This window comes from Eumetopias jubatus, unplaced genomic scaffold (assembly GCF_037043125.1).
Source record: "Eumetopias jubatus isolate StellerSeaLion01/CBP00866 unplaced genomic scaffold, mEumJub1_p1.0 scaffold_6, whole genome shotgun sequence".
NCBI lineage: Eukaryota > Metazoa > Chordata > Mammalia > Carnivora > Otariidae > Eumetopias > Eumetopias jubatus.
The window spans coordinates 109,131,031-109,154,874 of record NW_028274812.1 but is presented as its reverse complement, the minus strand read 5'-3'; the positions used below and the strand labels follow the sequence as shown (position 1 = coordinate 109,154,874).

At 41.8% G+C, this 23,844-nt stretch overlaps 1 protein-coding gene across 4 annotated transcripts in view; it reads left to right on the top strand.

The window, feature by feature from the left end:
- Window positions 1–21,539, top strand: part of LOC114204463 (adenylate cyclase type 10-like) — a 54,501-nt gene extending 32,962 nt beyond the window's left edge. The window contains exons 21-32 of one of the 4 annotated variants that reach the window (XM_088024004.1): window positions 339–402; window positions 1,619–1,838; window positions 2,202–2,327; window positions 14,837–15,009; window positions 15,717–15,873; window positions 17,834–18,038; window positions 18,128–18,224; window positions 18,712–18,830; window positions 19,088–19,205; window positions 19,608–19,806; window positions 20,321–20,534; window positions 21,036–21,539. In XM_088024004.1, the coding sequence (XP_087880130.1) occupies window positions 339–402; window positions 1,619–1,838; window positions 2,202–2,327; window positions 14,837–15,009; window positions 15,717–15,873; window positions 17,834–18,038; window positions 18,128–18,224; window positions 18,712–18,830; window positions 19,088–19,205; window positions 19,608–19,806; window positions 20,321–20,534; window positions 21,036–21,100 (1,757 nt within the window). In that variant the 3' untranslated portion in view covers window positions 21,101–21,539. Of the gene's footprint in view, window positions 1–338; window positions 403–1,618; window positions 1,839–2,201; window positions 2,328–14,836; window positions 15,010–15,713; window positions 15,874–17,833; window positions 18,039–18,127; window positions 19,807–20,320; window positions 20,535–21,035 lie in introns of those variants that run through there. The other 3 variants (XM_088024005.1, XM_088024003.1, XM_088024002.1) reach the window with 3 other exon arrangements.
- Window positions 21,540–23,844: the final 2,305 nt, after the last annotated feature.

Sequence of the window (23,844 nt, the reverse complement as noted above, 5' to 3'; positions counted from 1 at the left end):
CAATCCAGATATATTCAGGGATTTCTTACTATTAGAAGTAGCCGTCAAACCAGGTGGACATATTCTTTATTCATTTTTCTAGCAAATTGAATCAGCGGCTGGTTTGGGAGGTTTGAGAGGAGTTACTATTTGAAACATAAGTAGCTGCCATTAAGGAATTTGTGATCCACCATTCTATTTTGTGTGTAGGTTAATATTAAACCTAAACTTACCATTTTAACAGTGGGTGAGGCGATTAGGTCATGAACTAAGCTTCGGAGGAGAAGTAGTCAAGAATTGGAAATGTTCTCAGTTAATACAAAGATGGATAATGGAAGATAATATTTTTCTCCCTACAGATAGTTTTCAGTTCCAGACAAAACCATTCAGAAGTCAGGAGGCCTTCACAAGTGAACACTGCAGGTAAATGGAGACGCTGAGAGTGGGTGTGGGGGGCCAGGAAATGAGACACAGGTGACCACTGAACTGGGCCACTCACTTCACCTGCAGACCAGGAACTCCTCTGACCACCCAGGAGTAGTGACCTTTGTACTCAGTCCAGAGTTCAAGTCAACAGAGAATTGGAAAGGCAATTTTTGATTCTTCGTAGGGAAATTATTTCTTAGTGTTTAGGAAAAGCTTCATTTAATAACTCTCAGATGAACTGTACACAGAGCAGATTTTTCTCTGCTGTAAATTTGCCTTCTCAATTATGTTGGACCCCAGATGATATTAAAAGGAATTTACATTTCCTAATCATGTGCCTCCTGGCTTTGTAATGCCTAGCCTATCAATTTTAAATGTCCCTACCTTGAGTTTACCAGCCGCTCTAGAGTTTCCTGTCCTGCTTATCCAACCTAATTTCTTATGGTTTTCAAAGAAAAATCTGTACTCTACATGAATCATCCCCACACTCATCTGTATATCCCTGCTCACACAATTCCCCCTTTTTAAATACTAAGTGGCCTCCACATCCTTCTATTTATTAGAGTGTTTACCACTCTTCAAAGCCCTCCTCAGTTTCCATCTTTTTCAGTCATTCTGTCTCAGAGAGATCTAACGTCTTTTGAACTCATGGTGGTTGTGGGGAGTGCACTGGACTAGGAGAGAAGTGAGCTCTAGTTTTAGTTCTTTCTGTTCAGTAGCTGTGAGGTCATTTAGAAGTCACTTAAGCTTTCCAAGCCTCAATTTCCTCAATGGTAAAAGGAAGGTAGTTTTTGCCTACCTGAAAGACAGGGTTGTTGTGGGATAAGATGGTGCTGTATAAAATCATGTTCAAATGTGTTGTGACAAAGTTCAAATATGCTAATAGAGAAATGTATTATTACTTATTGCCTTGTATCATGTTCACGTTTTTATTTCACATGTTGTTAGTTTGCTCTTCAGGTGAAGTTATTTTCCCAGTCTGTGAGGTACTTAGATTGGCTTTAGGTTTTTAAAAAAAGTCCTTAGGGCTTTGACAGTATATATCAGATCCCTGACTTTCAAAAACTTATGGAGTGGTGGAGGAGAAGGCTAAACTTAGAATTGATGAGTCATAAAGGAAAGCTTCCTGGAAACAGTGGCTTGGAGATCTGGGAATGCCCCGAGAAGAGTGGCTGCTTTGTGACCACTCTCCATTCATCTTCTCTCCACAAAGAACAGAGGAAGAGTTCCTGGATCAGGTGAACAGGAAGCTGGCTCAGACCAGCCCCAAGAAAGACATGTTGACCACAAAGCCCTGTCACTGTGAGGAAATCCTGCAGTTAGTGCTCTCACCCCTCACCCAGCACTGCCTGGTCGTTGGAGAAACCACATGTGCATTTTATTACCTGCTGGAGGCTGCTGCAGCCTCCTTGGACCTGTCAGATAATTACATGGTGAGCAAACTCTGCTCCCAGCCCCTGAGCTGAGCCCTTTCAAATGGGGAATTTGGTGGGGATTTCTTACTGTCAGGTCAGCTTGGGTGAAAAATGGAGCAAAGTGGAGAGAGAGAAAGGTGCTGGAAGGGGTTTAGGAGAAAACAAGAAGTAGGAACGTAGTAGTCCAAGAGCACCAACCACTGCCAGCCCTGCCCCTGACTTGCGCGGGCCATCCAGCTCCCCATTTCTCACTGGGAACCCATCCTGATTCTGATCCAAATCTTGACCTCATCATAACCTTACTCCATCCTTCATCCTCATCGCACCACTAGGGTCGTCTGAATCCTAATCCTGTTTCTCCATCCCTTGTCTTGTTCGGAGGCCTTCTTTTATTTGAGGAAGGCAAGCAGTCTTCTGGGCCAGCCCTCAGCATTCTCATTTTTGAAAAAGCACAAAATGAAGATCTGTCAGTTTGAGGAAGCCACTTTCTGCTGTCTTCGGTCAGAGGTAAAGTAAGGGCAGGGCCCTGAAGTTTGAGTTATTTCTCCTTGAGGGTTACCCTATTATTTCTTTTAAAAATCTCTTTGTTTTTTTGTATGCAATTGTAAATGTGATAATGTACGAAAAGATTTTACAAATTCAAAACATAGCAATACACAATATGGAGAAAGTAAAAAGAGCTCCATGCTACCCCCAGCATAGTTAATAATGTGCAAATTCCACCAGATATACACACATAGGCATACCATTATTATTTTCTGTTGTTTTTTAAATAGAATCATATCCTATATTCTCTTCTGTAGCTGACTTTTATTCTTAACAGTACAGACTGAAGCATATTAGTGTACATCCAATCAGTTACAGCTGCCAAGTACTCCATTGTATGCTCATATCAAAGTTTAATCAGTCCCTTCACATGCATTTAAGTTGTCTCTAATTTGAGATTTTTATAAGCATTGCTACAGTGAATATTCTTGTAAATATCTCGTTTCCCTTGTAAAAATGTTTCTGTAATAGAAATTCCCAGAGGCAGAAATGCTAAGGTGGGAGATAAGAATGATTTTACATTTAATAAATATATTGCCAAATTATCCATCAAAATTACACGTCTTCCTTGACTTATGTTGGGGTTACATCTCAATAAACCTGTGGTAAGTTGAAAATATCATTTAGTTGAAAGTAGTATACCTATCACAAGTTGAAAATGCATTTAATACACCTAACCTACCAAACATTGTAGTGTAGCCTGCTTACCTTAAACATACTCAGTGAGAATACTTACATTAGCCTACAGTTGGGCAGAATTATCTAATGCAAAGCCTATTTTAGAATAAAGTGTTGAGTATCTCATGTAACTTACTGGGTACTCTACTGAAAGTGAAAAACAGAATGGTTATGCAGGGACAGAATGATTGTAAGTCATTCTAAGTAAGGGTCATTTACCCTTATGATCGCACTGCTGACAGGGAGTGCATCCACTGCTGCCGCCCAGCATCAGGAGAGAGTATCATACCATACATATATTGCTACCCCTAGGAAAAGATCAAAATTCAGAGTATAGTTTCTACTGAATGCATATCACTTTCACACCATTGGGTGAAAGTCAAAACATTGTTAATTCAAACTGTTGTAAGTCAGGAACCGTCTGTATATCAATTCAAATTTTTTCCCAGTTCTTCACATCCTTACATCAGATGTTATCAGTCTGTTTTAAACTTGCTAATCTGTAGATGAAAATTATATTGTGCTTTAATGTGTATTTCTTAATAAGGTACATTATTTTTGTATGTTTACCAGTCATTTATTTTTCTGTGAATTGCTTATTCATGTCCTTTGTTCAGTGGAGTACATGTAAACTAATTTCAGGACAGCTGGGGGCTGGACATAAGGGTGAGGGTGATCAAAAGGTACAAACTTCCAGTTATAAGATAAATAAGTCCTAGGGGTATAATGTACAGCACAGTGACTATAGTGAACAATGCTGTATTATGTATTTGAAAGTTGCTAAGGGAATAGATTTTTTTTCTTTAAGTTTTTTTATGCTTACGTTAATCACCATACATTACATCATTAGTTTTTGATGTAGTTTTCCATGATTCATTGTTTGTGCATAACACCCAGTGCTCCACGCAGAACGTGCCCTCTTTAATACCTATCACCAGGTTAACCCATCCCCCCACCCCCCTCCCCTCTAGAACCCTCAGTTTGTTTTTCAGAGTCCATCCTCATGGTTCGTCTCCCCCTCTGATTTACTTCCCTTCATTCTTCCCCTCCTGCTATCTTCTTCTTCTTTTTTTTCTTAACACATAGTGCATTATCTGTTTCAGTGGTACAGATCTGAGATTCAACAGTCTTGCACAATTCACAGTGCTCACCATAGCACATACCCTCCCCAATGTCTATCACCCAGCCACCCCATCCCTCCCATCCCCCACCACTCCAGCAACTCTCAGTTTGTTTCCTGAGATTAAGAATTCCTCATATCAGTGAGGTCATATGATACATGTCTTTCTCTGATTGACTTATTTCACTCAGCATAACACCCTCCAGTTCCATCCACGTCGTTGCAAATGGCAAGATCTCATTCCTTTTGATGGCTGCATAATATTCCACTGTGTACATATACCACCTCTTCTTTATCCATTCATCTGTTGATGGACATCTTGGCTCTTTCCACAGTTTGGCTATAGTTGACATTGCTGCTATAAACATTGGGGTGCACGTACCCCTTCAGATCCCTACATTTGTATCTTTGGGGTAGATACCCAGTAGTGCAATTGCTGGATCGTATGGTAGCTCTAATTTCAACTGTTTGAGGAACCTCCATACTGTTTTCCAGAGTGGTTGCACCAGCTTGCATTCCCACCAACAGTGTAGGAGGGTTCCTCTTTCTCCACATCCCGCCAACATCTGTCGTTTCCTGATTTGTTAATTTTAGCCATTCTGACGGGTGTGAGGTGGTATCTCATTGAGGTTTTGATTTGGATTTCCCTGATGCCGAGTGATGTTGAGCACTTTTTCATGTGTCTGTTGGCCATTGGGATGTCTTCTTTGGAAAAATGTCTGTTCATGTCTTCTGCCCATTTCTTGATTGGATTATTCTTTGGGTGTTGAGTTTGATAAGTTCTTTATAGATTTTGGATACTGGCCCTTTATCTGATATGTCATTTCCAAATATTTTCTCCCATTCTGTCGGTTGTCTTTTGGTTTTGTGGACTGTTTCTTTTGCTGTGCAAAAGCTTTTTATCTTGATGCAATCCCAAGAGTTCATTTTTGCCCTTGCTTCCCTTGCCTTTGGCGAGATTTCTAGGAAGAAGTTGCTGTGGCTGAGGTCGAAGAGGTTGCTGCCTGTGTTCTCCTTTAGGATTTTGATGGACTCCTGTCTCACGTTTAGGTCTTTCAACCATTTGGAGTCTATTTTTGTGTGTGCTGTAAGGAAATGGTCCAGTTTCATTCTTCTGCATGTGGCTGTCCAATTTTCCCAACCCCATTTGTTGAAGAGACTGTCTTTTTTCCATTGGACATTCTTTCCTGCTTTGTCAAAGATGAGTTGACCATAGAGTTGAGGGTCCCTTTCTGGGCTCTCGATTCTGTTCCATTGATCTATGTGTCTGTCTTTGTGCCAGTACCATACTGTTTTGATGATGACAGCTTTGTAATAGAGCTGGAAGTCTGGAATTGTGATGCCGCCAGATTTGCTTTTCTTTTTCAATATTCCTCTGGCTATTCGGGGTCTTTCCTGGTTCCATACAAATTTTAGGATTATTTGTTCCATTTCTTTGAAAAAAGTGGATGGTATTTTGATGGGGATTGCATTGAATGTGTAGATTGCTCTAGGTAGCATTGACATCTTCACAATGTTTGTTCTTCCAATCCATGAGCATGGAACATTTTTCCATTTCTTTGTGTCTTCCTCAATTTCTTTCATGAGTATTTTATACTTTTCTGAGTACAGATCCTTTGCCTCTTTGGTTAGATTTATTCCTAGGCATCTTATGGTTTTGGGTGCAATTGTAAATGGGATCGACTCCTTGATTTGTCTCTCTTCTGTCTTGTTGTTGGTGTGTAGGAATGCCACTGATTTCTGTGCATTGATTTTATATCCTGCTACTTGACTGAATTCTTGTATGAGTTCTAGCAGTTTTGGGGTGGAGTGTTTTGGGTTTTCCACATACAGTATCATATCATCTGCAAAGAGGGAGAGTTTGACTTCCTCTTTGCCAATTTGGATGCCTTTGATTTCTTTTTGTTGTCTGATTGCTGTGGCTAGGACTTCTAATACTATGTTGAATAGCAGTGGTGAGAGTGGACATCCCTGCCGCATTCCTGACCTGAGGGGAAAAGCTCTCAGCTTTTCCCCATTGAGAATGATATTCACTGTCGGTTTTTCATAGATGGCTTTTATGATATTGAGATATGTACCCTCTATCCCTATACTCTGAAGAGTTTTGATCAAGAAAGGACGCTGTACTTTGTCAGATGCTTTTTCTGCATCTATTGAGAGGATCATATGATTCTTATTCTTTCTTTTGTTTATATATTGTATCACGTTGATTGATTTGCAGATGTTGAACCAACCTTGCAGCCCAGGGATAAATCCCACTTGGTCATGGTGGCTAAGGAAATAGATCTTAAAAGTTCTCATCAAGAAAAAAATTTATGTTGGACACCTAAAACTAACATGTTATATGTCAGTTATATCTCAATAAAAAATCGTGTCATACATCTTAAACTTAACACAATGCTTAACACATCTCAATAAAGCTAGGGGGAAAAAAAAGAACATACATCTGAAAGTCCCCCCACCCCAACCCCATCATTCAGCTATGTTATGAATCTTTCCAGCAATCTTTCCAGCATCACTTTCCAACCCCATCCCCTCCCTGACGTTATGAATCTATATGTACTCTACCAGAGGGGTTTGGCATACATAAATGTATATGGTCTCCCCTTTCTTTTGTTATACACAAGTAGGAGCTCTCCATATTCCATTCTACATCTTGCTTTTAAAAAAAATAATATACCTCATAGATCATTCTATATCATAACAATTTCCTCAGGGAATGAGATTTATATAACCAGCAGAAGCTCTGGGGAAAGCATGCCATGAGACACTCTATTTACAAAGGACATATTGAAGTAAAATTATTTATTGTATAAAAATAACTCAGGAGGGGCGGAGCAAGATGGCGGAGGAGTAGGAGACCTGGATTTCGTCTGGTCTCAGGAATTCAGCTGAATAGGGATCAAACCATTCTGAACACCTACGAACTCAACAGGAGATCGAAGATAAGAATAGTAACAACACTCTGAACAGAAAAGCGACCACTTTCTGGAAGGTAGGATGTGTGGAGAAGTGAATCCAAGGCGATATTCGGGAGGATAGACAGCGGGGGAGGGGGCCTCTGTCGGCTGCTTCTGGCGAGTGGTGGAGCCGCGGAGCACAAAATCGGAACTTTTAGAAGTCGGCTCCACGGAGGGACGTCACTTACGTGGCTAAGCGGGGGTTGGAACCCTCACAGGACAGTGTGGTCTCAGGAACCTCGGGGTCACAGGAAGACCGCGAGTGCCTGAGTGCAGCAGAGCTCTCAGGTATCGGAGTGGGGAAGCCGGCTGCAGAGACGGAGCCGAGGCGCGGGCTTTCAGCTCGGGGTTGCCATGGACTGTGATCCGCGGCCCAGTCGGGAGACTCCCCTTCCTCCCCTGGGAGGAGCAGCGCGGGAGCGCACCTCAGGGATCTGCTGGATTTGGAGACTCCACACGGGGTCAGGTGCCAGAGATAGAAACACTCGGTCACAGGCCAGATGAGCACGGAGTGCGGCCGGAGACCGGGGAGACGGGAGTGACTGCTTTTCTCTGGGGGCACATTGAGGGGCGGGGCCCCAAGTTCTCGGCTCCTCCGGGCGGAGATTGGGAGGCCACCATTTTCACCCTGGTCCACCAAAGCTGTGCCGAGAGCTTGCAGGGAACTAAAGCTCCTGAGAGCAAACCCAAGCAGATTGCTTAGCCCAGACCGACAAGGGCGGGGCGATTCCGCCTCCGCAAAGACATTTGGGAACCACGGCAACAGGCCTCTCCCCCAGAAGACCAGCATGAACAGCAGCAAGCCAAGACCAAGTTTACCGATCAAGGAGAACGGGAGAACTCCAGCGCTAGGGGAATACTGCACATAGAATTCATGGCTTTTTTACCATAATTCATTAGTTTTTCAAAGTTAATTTTTTTAACTTTTTTTTTTATATTTTTCTTTTTCCCTTTTTCAAACAACATCTTATCTAAATCCCTTTTAAACAAAAACATTCTTTATTTTTCATTTTTAGAGTCATATTTTTATCCCTTCATAATAGTTACCCTTATTTTTGGCATATAGATATAAGTTGTTCTCTCTTTAAAATTTTGGGATACAATTTCTTCTAACAGATCAAAATATACCCTAAATCACTAGTGTATGGCTTTGTTCTATTCTCCTGCCTGATCACATTCTCTCCCTTTTTTTTCCTTTCTTTTTCTTTTTAAATCTTCTTTCTTTTTAAAAACAACTTATCAAGTCCTTTTATAAAATCTTTTATAATTTTCATCTTTACATTCATCTGCCATCCCTTCATTGTGTCAACCCTTATTTTGTACATATATAAGTCTTTCTTCCTTTAAAATTTTAGCAGGCACTTTCTTCTAACAGACCAAAATATGCACAAAAGCTAGTGTGTGGCACTGATCTATGCACTAGCCTGATCATATTTGATCATATTCTGGTTTTTTTTGTTTTGTTCTGTTTTTGTTTGTTTTTATCTTTTTCTTTTTCCTTTTTTTTTTCCTCTTCTTTCTTTCCCTTCTTCTACCCTGGTTTCAGGTCTTTTCTGATTTGTATAGAGTATATTTGCTGGAGACATTGTTGACCTGTTAGCATTCTGTTCTCTCATTCATCTGTTTTCCTCTGGACAAAATGACAAGACGAAAAAAATCACCTCAGCAAAAACAACAAGAGGTAGTACCGTCTGCCAGGGACCTACTCAATACTGACGTTAGTATGATGTTGGACCTAGAGTTCAGAATCATGACTTTAAAGATACTAGCTGGGCTTGAAAAGAGCATGGAAGTTATTAGAGAAACCCTTTCTGGAGAAATAAAAGAATTAAATCTAACCAAGTCGAAATCAAAAAGGCTATTAATGAGGTGCAATCAAAAATGGGGCACTAACTCCTAGGATAAATGAGGCAGAAGAGAGATTCAGCGATATAGAAGACCAAATGATGGAAAATAAAGAGGCTGAAAAAAGAGAGAAAGAACTACAGGATCACGAGGGCAGAATTCGAGAGATAAGCGATACGATAAGACGAAACAACATTAGAATAATTGGGATCCCAGAAGAAGAAGAAAGAGAGGGGCAGAGGTATATTGGAGCAAATAATAGCAGAGAAGTTCCCTAATGTGGGGAAGGAAACAGGCATCAAAATCCAGGAGGCACAGAGAATCCCTCTCAAAATCAATAAAAATAGGTCAACACCCCGACATCTAATAGTAAAACTTACGAGTCTCAGAGACAAAGAGAAAATCCTGAAAGGAGCTCGGGAGAAGAGATATGTAACCTACAATGTTAGAAATATAAGATTGGAAACAGACCTATCCACAGAGACCTGGCAGGCCAGAAAGGACTGGCAAGATATCTTCAGAGCACTAAATGAGAAAAATATTCAGCCAAGAATACTATATCCAGCTAGGCTGTCATTGAAAATTGAAGGAGAGATAAAAAGCATCCAGGACAAACAAAAACTGAAGCAATTTGCAAACACAAAACCAGCCCTCCAAGAAATATTGAAAGGGCTCCTCTGAGCAAAGAGAGAGCCTAAAAGCAGCATGGATCAGAAAGGAACACAGACAATCTACAGTAACAGTCACCTTACAGGCAATACAATGGCACTAAATTCCTACCTTTCCATAGTTACCATGAATGTAAATGGGCTAAATGCCCCAATCAAAAGACACAGGCTATCGGATTGGATTAAAAAACAAGACCCACCAATATGCTGTCTGCAAGAGACTCATTTTAGACCCAAAGACACCCCCAAAGACACTGCATTACCATGCTAATGGACACCAAAAGAAAGCTGGGGTGGCAATCCTTATATCAGACAAATTAGAGTTTAAAACAAAGACTGTAATAAGAGATGAAGAAGGACACGATATCCTACTTAAAGGGTCTATCCAACAGGAAGATCTAACAATTGTAAATATCTATGCCCCGAACATGGGAGCAGCCAATTATATAAGGCAATTAATAACAAAAGCAAAGAAACACATTGACAACAATACAAAAATAGTGGGGGAATTTAACACCCCCCTGACTGAAATGGACAGATCATCTAAGCAAAACATCAACAAGGAAATAATGACTTTAAATGACACACTGGACCAAATGGACTTCACAGACATATTCAGAACATTCCATCCCAAAGCAAAGGAATACACATTCTTCTCTAGTGCCCATGGAACATTCTCCAGAAGTGATCACATCCTAGGTCACAAATCAGGTCTCAATCGGTACCAAAAGATTGGGATCATTCCCTGCATATTTTCAGACCACAATGCTTTGAAACTAGAACTCAACCACAAGAGGAAAGTCGGAAAGAACTCAAATACATGGAGGCTAAAGAGCATCCTACTAAAGAATGAATGGGTCAACCAGGAAATTAAAGAAGAATTAAAAAATTCATGGAAACCAATGAAAATGAAAACACAATGGTTCAAAATCTTTGGGATACAACAAAGGCAGTCCTGAGAGGAAAGTATATAGCAATACAAGCCTTTCTCAAGAAACAAGAAAGGCCTCAAATACACAACCTAACCCTACACCTAAAGGAGCTGGAGAAAGAACAGCAAATAAAGCCTAAAGCCAGCAGGGGAAGAGAAATAATAAAGATCAGAGCAGAAATCAATGAACTAGAAACCAAAAGAACAGTAGAACAGATCAACGAAACTAGGAGCTGGTTCTTTGAAAAAATTAACAAGATGAATAAACCCCTGGCCAAACTTATCCACAAGAAAAGAGAAATGACCCAAATCAACAAAATCATGAATGAAAGAGGAGAGATCACAACCAACACCAAAGAAATACAAACAATTATAAGAACATATTATGAGCAACTCTATGCCAGCAAATTAGATAACCTGGAAGAAATGGGTGCATTCCTAGAGATGTGTCAATTACCAAAATTGAACCAGGAAGAAATAGAAAACCTGAACAGACCTATAACCACTAAGGAAATTGAAGCAGTTATCAAAAATCTCCCAACAAACCAAAGCCCAGGGCCAGATGGCTTCCCAGGGGAATTCTATCAGTCATTCAAAGAATTAATACCTATTCTCCTGAAACTTTTCCAAAAAATAGAAGTGGAAGGAAAACTTCCAAACTCATTTTATGAGGCCAGCATTACCTTGATCCCCAAACCAGACAAAAACCCCATCAGAAAGGAGAATTACAGACCAATATCCTTGATGAACATGGATGCAAAAATTCTCACCAAAATACTAGCCAATAGGATCCAACAGTCCATTAAAAGGATTATTCACCACGACCAAGTGGGATTTATCCCTGGGCTGGAAGGCTGGTTCAACATCCGCAAATCAATCAACGTGATACCATACATTAACAAAAGAAAGAACAAGAATCATATGATCTTCTCAATACATGCAGAAAAAGCATTTGACAAAGTACAGCATCCTTTCTTGAGCAAAACTCTTCAGAGTATAGGGATAGAGGGTACATACCTCAATATCTTAAAAGCCATCTATGAAAAACCTACAGCGAATATCATTCTCAATGGGGAAAAGCTGAGAGCTTTTCCCCTCAGGTCAGGAATGAGGCAGGGATGTCCACTCTCACCACTGCTATTCAACATAGTATTAGAAGGACTCGCCAAAGCAATCAGACAACAAAAAGAAATCAAAGGCATCCAAATCGGCAAAGAGGAAGTCAAACTCTCCCTCTTTGCAGATGATATGATACTGTATGTGGAAAACCCAAAAGACTCCACCCCAAAACTGCTAGAACTCATACAGGAATTCAGTCAAGTGGCAGGATATAAAATCAATGCACAGAAATCAGTGGCATTCCTATACGCCAACAACAAGACAGAAGAGAGACAAATGAAGGAGTCGATCCCATTTACAATTGCACCCAAAACCATAAGATACCTAGGAATAAATTTAACCAAAGAGGCAAAGGATCTGTACTCAGAAAACTATAAAATACTCATGAAAGAAATTGAAGAAGTCACAAAGAAATGGAAAAACGTTCCATGCTCATGGATTAGAAGAACAAGCATTGTGAAGATGTCAGTGCTACCTAGAGCAATCTACACATTCAATGCAATCCCCATCAAAATACCATCCACCTTTTTCAAAGAAATGGAACAAATAATCCTAAAATTTGTATGGAACCAGAAGAGACCCCAAATAGCCAAAGGAATATTGAAAAAGAAAAGTAAATCTGGCGGCATCACAATTCCAGACTTCCAGCTCTATTACAAAGCTGTCATCATCAAAACAGTATGGTACTGGCACAAAAACAGACACATAGATCAATGGAACAGAATCGAGAGCCCAGAAATGGACCCTCAACTCTATGGTCAACTCATCTTTGACAAAGCAGGAAAGAATGTCCAATGGAAAAAAGTCTCTTCCACAAATGGGGTTGGGAAAATTGGACAGCCACATGCAGAAGAATGAAACTGGACCATTTCCTTACAGCATACACAAAAAAAGACTCCAAATGGTTGAAAGACCTAAACGTGAGACAGGAGTCCATCAAAATCCTAAAGGAGAACACAGGCAGCAACCTCTTCGACCTCAGCCGCAGCAACTTCTTCCTAGAAACCTCGCCAAAGGCAAGGGAAGCAAGGGCAAAAATGAACTCTTGGGATTGCATCAAGATAAAAAGCTTTTGCACAGCAAAAGAAACAGTCCACAAAACCAAAAGACAACTGAGAGAATGGGAGAAAGTATTTGCAAATGACATAGCAGATAAAGGGCTGGTATCCAAAATCTATAAAGAACTTATCAAACTCAACGCCCAAAGAACAAATACTCCAATAAGAAATGGGCAGAAGACATGAACAGACAGTTTTCCAAAGAAGACATCCCAATGGCCAACAGACACATGAAAAAGTGCTCAACATCGCTCGGCATCAGGGAAATCCAAATCAAAACCTCCATGAGATACCACCTCACATCCGTGAGAATGGCTAAAATTAACAAGTCAGGAAACAACAGATGTTGGCGGGGATGTGGAGAAAGGGGAACCCTCCTACACTGTTGGTGGGAATGCAAGCTGGTGCAACCACTCTGGAAAACAGTATGGAGGTTCCTCAAACAGTTGAAAATAGAGCTACCATACAATCCAGCAATTGCACTACTGGGTATTTACCCCAAAGATACAAATGTAGGTATCCGAAGGGGTACGTGCACCCCGATGTTTATAGCAGCAATGTCCACAATAGCCAAACTGTGGAAAGAGCCCAGATGTCCATCGACAGATGAATGGATAAAGAAGAGGTGGTATATATACACAGTGGAATATTATGCAGCCATCAAAAGGAATGAGATCTTGCCATTTGCAATGACGTGGATGGAACTGGAGGGTGTTATGCTGAGTGAAATAAGTCAATCAGAGAAAGACATGTATCATAGACCTCACTGATATGAGGAGTACTTAATCTCAGGAAACAGACTGAGGGTTGCTGGAGTGGTGGGGAGTGGGAGGGATGGGGTGGCTGTGTGATAGACATTGGGGAGGGTATGTGCTATGGTGAGCACTGTGAATTGTACAAGACTAATGAATCACGGATCTGTACTTCTGAAACAAATAATGCAATATATGTTAAAAAAAAAAAAAGAAGAAGAAGAAGATAGCAGGAGGGGAAGAATGAAGGGGATTAACCCGGAGGTGGAGACGAATCATTAGAGACGATGGACTCTGAAAAACAAACTGAGGGTTCTAGAGGGGAGGGGGGTGAGTGGATGGGTTAGCCTGGTGATGGGTATTAAAGAGGGCACATTCTGCATGGAGCACTGGGTGTTATGCACAAACAATGAATCATGGAACACTACATCAAAAACTAATGATGTAATGTATGGTGATTAACATAACAATAAAAAAATTATTTAAAAAAAAAACAAAACTCCCGACAGCTCAGCAGGTTTTCCCAGTCTCACTACTTTTAAATCAACAGAACAAATGTGTTGGAATAATTATCAATTTATACATAATGACTCCATAAAACCATGGGGGAAATTTTGTTAGAGATCTGAGCTTTAAAATTTTAAAATATTAAAAACTAATTTCAATGTAAACCTTAAGATAATCTGGCTAGGAGTGTAAACCTGATGTGTATAATACCTTTGAATGCCAAAGAGAATATTAGAGTTTTCCATAGTATTGTATTGTCTGCGTTTCAATCCAGAGGTCTTTGAGTAAGGTTAAATAATTATTTCTTTCCCTTTATAAGAAGAAATTATTGTGCAGTCTTCCCAAGATTGTTCTTGAATCACCAGACTTTATCACTTTCTTGGAGGATTTAGTGTTAAAACATGAATGATATGATAACCTCAGGGTAGTTCTTCAACTCCTACCCCCACATGCACAGTGGCAGCATAACCTATTTAAGGAAGACAGATAAGGGGTTTGGTGACATTTCAGATCCTTTCAGTGGCATCTGAAACATTTGAGTCTCTGCTGCATGACAGTCTCATCTCAGCCCAGCAGCATCACTTTCCAAATCACAGCCTTCCCACTGACAAACATGTGGGAGATGGGAAAAAAGGGTGTTTTCTCCACAATCCTATTTTCTCTTCCCTTTACCTGCACATGGCCCTGCTGGTGCTCGTTAGTATGTCCAGGCCCTGCTGCAGCTCTCACTCTAGCGCCTCAGCAGCCCAAGTACTAGCCCCAAATGACCAGAGCCTCATCTGTAGTACTCTTCCCACATTTACATTACTGTTTCTCATTTTCCCATCTCCAGGTCTGTTTCAACATGGGACAGATCACGTTGGCCAAAAAATTGGCCAGGCAAGCCCTTCGACTGCTGAAAAGGAATTTCCCTTGGACTTGGTTTGGTGTCTTTTTTCAAACATTCCTGGAAAAATACTGGCGTTCCTGTTCCCTAAGCCAACCTCCAAACAACCCTAGTGAGAAGTGAGGAGCCTAGCCAAGTCATCCCGGTTCATTTAGGACCACAGAGAACTAAACTAGGACTGGGCCTGGAGTGTTGCCTCTATTGACCTAAGACTCCTCTTTCAAGCCTATAGCACTTCCAGTTCCTCTACCTTACTCTCTGAGCCAATGAAATGTAGCAGAGTGAGGACTTCTTTTGTTTTTGAAGTATGGTGTTACTCTGTATTTTTCAAATAAAGATACATATTACTCTGTCTCTTTCAAATCAAGATACACATATGTATGTGTGTATACATGTGTACACATATATACATATATGTATCAATATTATTTCTGATATACATACAGAGTATTAAATCGCTACCCCAATTATTGAGCTATAATAATTTATAGGAAATATATTCAAAATAGCAATTCAAAGAATGAACCTTTTAAAAACACTTATTTGAAATTTTTCAATCAAGAGGGATGATTTGGGATGCCTGGCTGGTTCAGTCAGTAAGAGCACAAGACTTAATCACAGGGATACAAGTTCAAGTCCCACGCTGGGCCTATTTAAAAAAAAAAAAGGGATGATTTAAAAAGGCCTATAGGGATCCCAGGAACATGTCTGAGTTTGAAAGTCTATAGATGGCCCTCTGATGAATAGATTTGGATTTTTGTGGTGAGGGACAGTGGGGCAGTGGTGCAGACTAAGGGCATGCTAAGCGCTCTGTGCTTCACAGCAGTAAGAAGAAGCTGGCAGTCCTGCAGCAGCGGGTCCACTGCCTCTCCCTGCTCTGGCAGCTCTATAACCTGGACACCACAGCCAGCAGCCGCAGGTTTGCCTGCCTTGCCACTCTCATGCAGAAGAATTCTGCTGAGGAGTTTGCAAATGAAGCCCAGGTAAGCAAGTCCTTGCTTTCCCTCCAGACCTCACTCGGAAACCTAAAATGCTAAGGAGAGAGATTCCTGGGTTTAGCATGACTCCACAATAACCCAGACTCTATGAGACACACTGATCATATGTTTGAGCAGCATTTCTCATATTGCAGTTTTTAGATGGGTTTTCGGGTGTGGCTGCCTGTGAGTTCCCTAAACTGAACGTCAGCTTTGGTGTGTATATTCAAAAGAACACTTGATGAGTGGAGGGAGGTAGGGAACAGGTCATAGCTTTCATCAGATTCTCAAAGGAGTCCGTAAGCTAAAAAAGGACTTGAATTGCTGACTTAGGAAAAAAGAAGGGCAATATCTTCCTAATTTTAGTGTCCATCTGTCTGTCTTTCTTATGCATCTGTTCAATAAATATTTGATGAATACCCATTATGTGCCAGGCACTGATCTTGGTTCCAGGGAAACAAACAGTAGATCAGTGAAATATATGGAATGTTAGTTGATAATAAGTGCAGTGGAGAAAAATTTAAGTGGAGGCAAGGGGCCATGGGGTTCTGGGAGCTGGGGGATGGGGTGCAGTTTTAAACAAGATGGCAGGGAAAGCCTCAACAAGCAGGTGACATCTGGGAAATATCTGAAGGAGGTGAGAAAGGAAGCCATATGGCTATCAGGGAGAAAAGTGAACAGGTAGAAGGCACCGTGGTGCACAAGGCATGCTGTCCGTGTTTGAGAAACAGTGAGGAGGCCAGCGTGACTAGAGGGGAGGAGACAGAATCAGGAGGTGAGTCAGAGAGCCAGGAGAGGGTGGATGGCAGATGACGTAGCCTTGTGGGCCACTCTATGGGTTTGGACTTTTACTCTACATAAGATGAGAAGCAAGTGGTAGGTTCTGAGAAGAGGAGTGACAGAGTCTACTTATATTTTAATAGGATCATTCTGTCTGCTGTATTGAGAATCAACTGAAGGAGGCAAGAGAGGAAGCAGGGAGGCAAGTTAGACTATCCCAGCAATACAGGCAAGAGATAGTTGGCTTGAATTATGGCAGAGGAAGCAGGAGGAGTGGTCCTCTGTCAAGCGAGAACCAACAGGATTCACCAAATGGATCATTTCTGGCATGGGAGAGAAAAAAGAGTCAAGGATAATCCTAAGATTTGCAACCTGGACTTCTATACAGATAGAGATGCTCTTAATTGGGATGGGGCAGTATGCACAAGAAACAGATTTGGGGGGAAGACTGAAGCCAGGTTTTAGACATGTTTAATTTGAGATGCCTATTAGACATCTAGATGGAGATGTTAGGTTGGCAGCTGAATATAGGAATGTGGGGTGCATAGGAGAAGTCTGGGCTGGAAATAGAAATACAGGGGTCATCAGTGTGTAAATGGTATCTAAAGCCATGAAACTAGATGACCTCTCCAAGGGAATGAGAAAAGGTCCAAGGACTGAGTTAACAGCTCCAGTGTTAAGAGGTCAGGGTCATAAGGAGAAATCAGCAAAAGAAACCGAGCAGTTGCCAAGAGAGTATGATGTCCTCAAAACCTAGTGAAGACAGTGTCTCAAGAAGAGAGTCATCAATGATGTCAAATGTGCACATACTTATAGCAGACATCTAGGCAGCAGTTCTGAAGAGTTCTAAGGAACAAGTATCAGAGGCCTTCATTAGAGAAAACATAGAAGTACAGTTTGGCCAGTGTCTTGAATTGGAAGTCTGGGATTGGAGAACAAGAAGGGCAGGTAGAGAAAATATTTTGTTTAAAGATCAGGCAGTGGAAATGATCAAATTAGAAGTGTGGGGGCAACAAGGAGTGTGTTTTCATAGCAGGAGTCAGGGAGAGTGATAGGGATGCCAGCAATCCCTGGTCAGGTGGGCAACAAGACACCATAGTGGGCTCTTATGCAGGAAAGGGACAAGATGGAAGTGTAACGTGAATGTACAGTCAGAATATTTTGCCCCATGTTTGTTGCCCCACAGGTTGTCTCTACCTATGTGGCTGTATCCCAGTTCTCCCAGAATATGGGTGACAGAGACAGGTGGCTGCAGTGTGAGCAGATGGCCATTCAGAAAAGCAGCCTATGTTGGTTCTCCAGGGAGGGATTATTGGCCACAGCGCAGCTCATGCAGGCCTTGGCCTATACCAAGCTCTGCCTTGGCCATCTTGACTTCTCCATCAGGCTGGGTAATGGGGCTTGGAGCTGGTGGGCCTAGGGCTTTTAGAGAAGCCAAGTTCACCACTAGGCCTCACACAATGCTCTTTGACCTCCTTAGGTTTTCAAGCTCATGAGATATGCAGACACCTCAAGAAACCAGCTCTGGAGAATCTGGTTCTCTCAGTTCTTTTCAGATCTGCTTTTCTGAAGAAGAAGTATTAAGATCATTTTCTGCCATTTGTATTTGTTGTCTAAGAGGGGAGGGTATGGTCTCCCAAAGAAGTTTGAAATGGAGAGGGAGATGCTATTCCATTTCTTACAGCCAAGGCTGTCTCTTCTCTAGTCATTCCAGGAAGCATTGTCTTTAAGTGTGGGTTTTGGGAGTGGAAATGCATACTCCTCCTCCTCCTCCCCTTCCCCACTTTCTCCCCCTTCTCCTCCTTCTCTCCTCTGCTTCATTTCTCCGCAGGGGGTAGGTAATTGCAGTAGCTCAAGAAAGAACCTGAAACTGGCTCAGGCATTTTCCTACTTCCTTTGGTTAGAGGCAGGTCTGACTGCAGGCACAGATACTTTCTATATAAATAGAGCTAAGGCAAGAAGATCTAGGGGGTGTTAGGCTACTTTGGAGATGTAAGATCCCCTCCTCTCCTCTACCATCCTCCCCACGCCCTAGCTGGTCCCAGTGGCTCTGTCTCTTGGCAGATTTGATCTATGTGTCCATGTGCTGGAGAGTCAGTGGGCGCTCATTTCCCAGGGTCATGATGTCCTTGGCTTGGCCTGCTTCTATTCTGCTTGCTTAGATCTGCTGCTTTACGGAAAAGGTAAATTTTGTGCAGGGCTCTGCTATACTCCTGAAGGGTTCAGATAGGGCCCTGTGTTTGGAACACAGGTAGTCATGAGCCTGTCCCTTGGGCATGGTCCCTGATCCTAGCCCCTGATTTCTTAAAGTCTAAGAATCACATATGTGACTCAGGGTGTCTGCATTTCAGATGTTGTCTGCTCCCCTGTACCACACACCTTCTATACCAGTTCCTACACTGACAACTGATCCTAGCCTGGTTACCTTCTCTACCCACAGGATTGCTATGTCGGTCCTTTGGCGAATGTCTGCATTTCATTCAACACTGTGAGCACAGCTGCATTCTAAACTCTCAGAGTAATGTCATGCTGGGGGTCCACTCATCTCTGGCCATGTGGTAATGTGGGGTACCAGACTCTTACTCGGTGGGAAAGGGTAGAAACTTAAGGACACCATGGGGTCGTTTAAGCTACTGCCTTTTACCCATCCAGGCAGGGCTATTCTGCATCTCTTTCTAAAGACCTTTACCTCCCATCCCTCCCATCATATTAGAAGGGTTCTTTTTATCCCTGAGCAGGTTTGGGCCTATAGGTTGAAGGTTAAGTTTAAGGTTACATTTAAGTGCTGGATAATCCATGGTCTCCATTTCAGTCTCCTTCACGTGAGTTAGTAGCCTTGGCCACTGGCCAGCATCACAGTTCTGACTGCCCAGGAGGTCTTAGAGCCTTAAAGAAGTGATGGCTGTGTGAAAGAGCCGTGGTCGTGAAGCAGGGGATGGAGCTGAGATTCTTCCCTCCAGGTTTGCCCAGGACTCCCAGTGGAATCTGTTTGAGCACCACTTCTCCAAGGCTCGCCAGTTGGTGAAAAGAACCAATGCCTCACTATTTGGTTCACATGGCTTTGTCCGATTCCTGGAGTGCCATGTGCTAATGTTACAAAAAATGCCAGAGGGTGTCTTCATGCATACTCCCCCAGAGACCCGCAGCCAAACCCTCAAGGTACCCACTTCTCTCCTGTCCTTCACCTGACACCTAAGTTCTAGTTTGATCTGCGGTACTCTTCCTGCTGCCTGCATCTCTCCCTTACTCTTTTCCTTGCTGCCTCTGTCTCTCTTTCCCCCCGACCAAACCCCTTTTTTTTTTCTCCACCTGGCAAGTCTTTCCACTTATCTCATGTACCCTCCCAGGTATTCTTGCATGTAGGCCAGGACTGGATTCCCTGACTTTCTTTTGCACAGCTACCACCCAATACTGTTAAAATGTTAACATTTAGCCCTTCTCAGTGGATCCAGTTTGACACCTGTCCCTGCAGCCCTGCCTTCTGCGTCTAAGGCATTCCAGTTCCCCTGTAGCTCAAAGCCAACTCTCTGGGCCTGCTTTGCTATGAGTCACTCCTCCCTGCCCCCTGAGCCCTGAGTGAGTATGCTGAGTGGGCACTGTCGTAGACCTGGTGGAGTGGAGTGGAGGAAGAAAGTATTCATCCTTGAGCTCACGGACTTTCCTCTCTTTTCAGTACTGTGAGGAGTTCTTCTCTCGATGTGTAACCTGCCCCGTCTATCACCAGTGGGTCTCTGAACTTAAAGCCTCTGTAATGAGATATGGAAAGAGAGAATCCATGTCCTCGACTAACATTGTCAGACCTTTTGACACCTGCTTCACCAGGATTTGGACAGAGGGAGAATTCCTGGAGGAAAACAATTCCTTTGGAAGAAATTTAGGAATAGAGAGTAAGCATTCGTTCCTGGAACCCTTGTCTGAGCGATGTCGCAAACAGGCTCGGATTCTTACAGTCAGAGGCTGCTCCAAAGAAAGAAGGGACGCATAGCTAAAAGGAGTTAGTCCTTGCTCCGCAGATAATTATCATCCTCTCACTAGCACCAGACCCAGCCCAGACAGACAGGGCCCTTTTATTATTAAACAGTATGACCCCTGCTCTCAGCCCTTTGTTCCAGCATCTGTGACCCGTAGGCATAGAAAGTTCCTCTTTGGTCCCAGCTTAAACAACCAGATTGTTTCTGTGGAGTAGCTGGACGGTCACTAAGGGAGAAAGAAGGCCTTAGAATCCACAGTGTAATGTCTATGAAGGTAAATGACAAGAAAAAGAGGAAAGAATATAGTTCCTTGCCCCGGGGCCCACCAAATCTCCTCCTTTTCTAGGGCCATGAGTTAGATTTGTAATTGCTGAGGACATTCTTTGAGGTTTGTGATCTTTATGTTCCTGTTTTCAGGATTTGACAGAGTGGCTGATGTCAAGGAGGATAAGGATGAAGAAATTAAAGAATGTATATGTTAAAGAAAATCATCTGAAGGGACCATGGTTCTCTTGTTGTATATAGCACAAAGAAATGATGCAAGTTCTCCTTTCTAAGATACTGTATAGTGTACATATTTAATATACTAGCCTTTTACAGTCACCACTATCTATAGCTTTGTCAAAATAAAAGCCTATGTTTCTGAAGCATGAAACTTAGATCTTTCTTAACTCTTAACAGTCATTGGCACAACTGAGGCAGAAATTAGAACCAGCAGTAGACTGGAGGCCTGGGAGGCTTTGAAATGAACTAATTGCTTCTTATGTAAGGCAACATCCATTAGCAGATAGAAAACACAGCCCTAATACAGAGGTAGTGGCTACTTACAGAAAGCCGGCAATATGACTACTTTGATGATCTCTTGGCACAGATCTCTTGGTAATCTCTTTGATGATGTCTTGGTAATGGGCTCGTAAGAAGTCAAGGAATCTTTTGAAAGGGACACAGTGCTGTGGGAATCCATTTTTCTTTTGCACTGTATGACTTGGGGATGCCCACATGAAGCCAAAATTGCCAAGGTGTGTATGACTCTAGCTGTCTTTTTATTCTCCCTTCCTAGAGCCGCCACCTCTGACTTTTTATCTGTTTGATGGCCTTTCTTACCCAGAGCCTGATCTTCCCACTGATTTTTTTTACACTTTATAACTCAATCATCTAGTGTCCATAGAGTCTGTTAATTAATGTTACAAGAGCTACCATGTATTGTTCACTTACTCTGTGCCAGGCACTAAGTGCTTGAAATACATTCTTTAAATCCTTTTATCAACTCTGTGAAGCAAGTACTTTTATTATCCCATATTACAGATGAAGAAACTGAAGCTTAGAAAGGTCTTAATCCAGGAAACATAGCCACAAAATGGTGGAGCTGGAATTCTAACTCAGATTTGATTCCAGAGTTTTGCACTAGGCTATAAAGGCTTTCATGGGACCTAGGCTATGGTAAGCTATCCTGTACCCAATCTTCAATATACTGTTCAAATGACCATGATCAGAACTTTAAGGACAGGCAGGGAGGTGTTTGGGAAAATGAGCCGGGTACTTGCCTTTTTAATCATGCTGTGTGGTCCGTATATTCCATTCCCACTCTCCCTCCCCCTGCCCTGTCCTTTTGTTACCCTCCCTCCTCTCCCTTTACTCCCACCCTACTCCCCCTTCCATTCCTCTATCTCCTACCCCCTTCTTCCTTTGTCCTTCTCACCCACTTCCCTCCTCTCTTCCTCCTCCACTCCTTTAAATTTCTGAGATGCAATACAGACTAGTGCTAAAGAGCAAGGACTCTGGAGTCAGATGGCTGGGGGTTCAAATTCTAACTCTGCTATTTATTAGCTGTGTTACTTTTAGCATATAATTCATCTTCTTTATGCTTCAGTTTCCCTTTCTGTAAATGAGGATAAAAACAGAGTAAAAGAACATCATTGTGCAGATAAATATAAAACACTTAGAACAGTACCTGTATTGTGCGCTTACCTAATAAGCACTCAATAAGTATTAACTATCATTATCAATTTAATTTTTATATTTTTTATTTGAAATTCAGGTTGAAGTTTTATTGAAATTTGAAGTGTATTACTGAAGTTATCCCTATGTGATTTACTAAATTTTGTCCACCAATTTGAAAACATAGAGTACATTAAATTTGCTTAGTTACCTAGATCTATTCCTGTATTTTTTAATCTCTTCTATTGTGCTTCCTATCTATCATTCTTTTATTTAGAAGCATTCTTCTTCTGCAGCTTTATATTTATTCTCATACCTAGGTAAGCAAGTCTCATACCTTTCTCTTGTTTTTACAGACCTGTTTCTCTTATTTTTCAGACTTTTTTTTTACCATACTTACAATTTTACTTTTCTACACAAATATCAGAATAATGAACTTGTCTAAAAGGGAAAAATGAACTATATAAACATCCAAGTAAGGAACCACATAAACATATGCTCCTTAAAAAGTTGAAATTACATGCTATTTTTAGATTAAGAGAAAATCAGTGTCTTCCCAGCCCTGCATTTCCTAATTAAAACAATACAACTTTCCATGTACTCAAGTATCTTTTAAAATGTTTATCAGTTGGGACGCCTGAATGGCTCAGTCGGTTGGGTGTCCAACTCTTGATTTCAGCTTAGGTTGTGATCTTGGGGTCATGATCTCAGGGTCGTGGGATCCAACCTTGTGTCTGCCCTGGGCTTGGTGCAGAGTCTGCTTAGGATTCTGTCTCCCCCACTTCACCACCCCCCTCTCCCCCACCATGCACTCTCTCTTTTTTTTTTTAATTTTTTTAATGTTATATTAATCACCATACATTACATCATTAGTTTTTGATGTAGTGTTCCATGATTGTTTCTGCATAACACCCAGTACTCCACGCAGAACGTGCCCACTTTAATACCCATCACCACGCTAACCCATCCCCCCACCCCCCTCCCCTCTAGAACCCTCAGTTTGTTTTTCAGAGTCCATTGTCTCTCATAGTTCGTCTCCCCCTCTGACTTACTCTCCTTCATTCTTCAGAAGTACAGTTCTGTGATTCAACAGTCTTGCACAATTCACAGCGCTCACCATAGCACATACCCTCCTCAATTCCTCATATCAGGTGTTATGCTGAGTGAAATAAGTCAATCAGAGAAAGACATGTATCATATGACCTCACTGATATGAGGAATTCTTAATCTCAAAAACAAACTGAGGGTTGCTGGAGTGGTGGGGGGTGGGAGGGATTGGGTGGCTGGG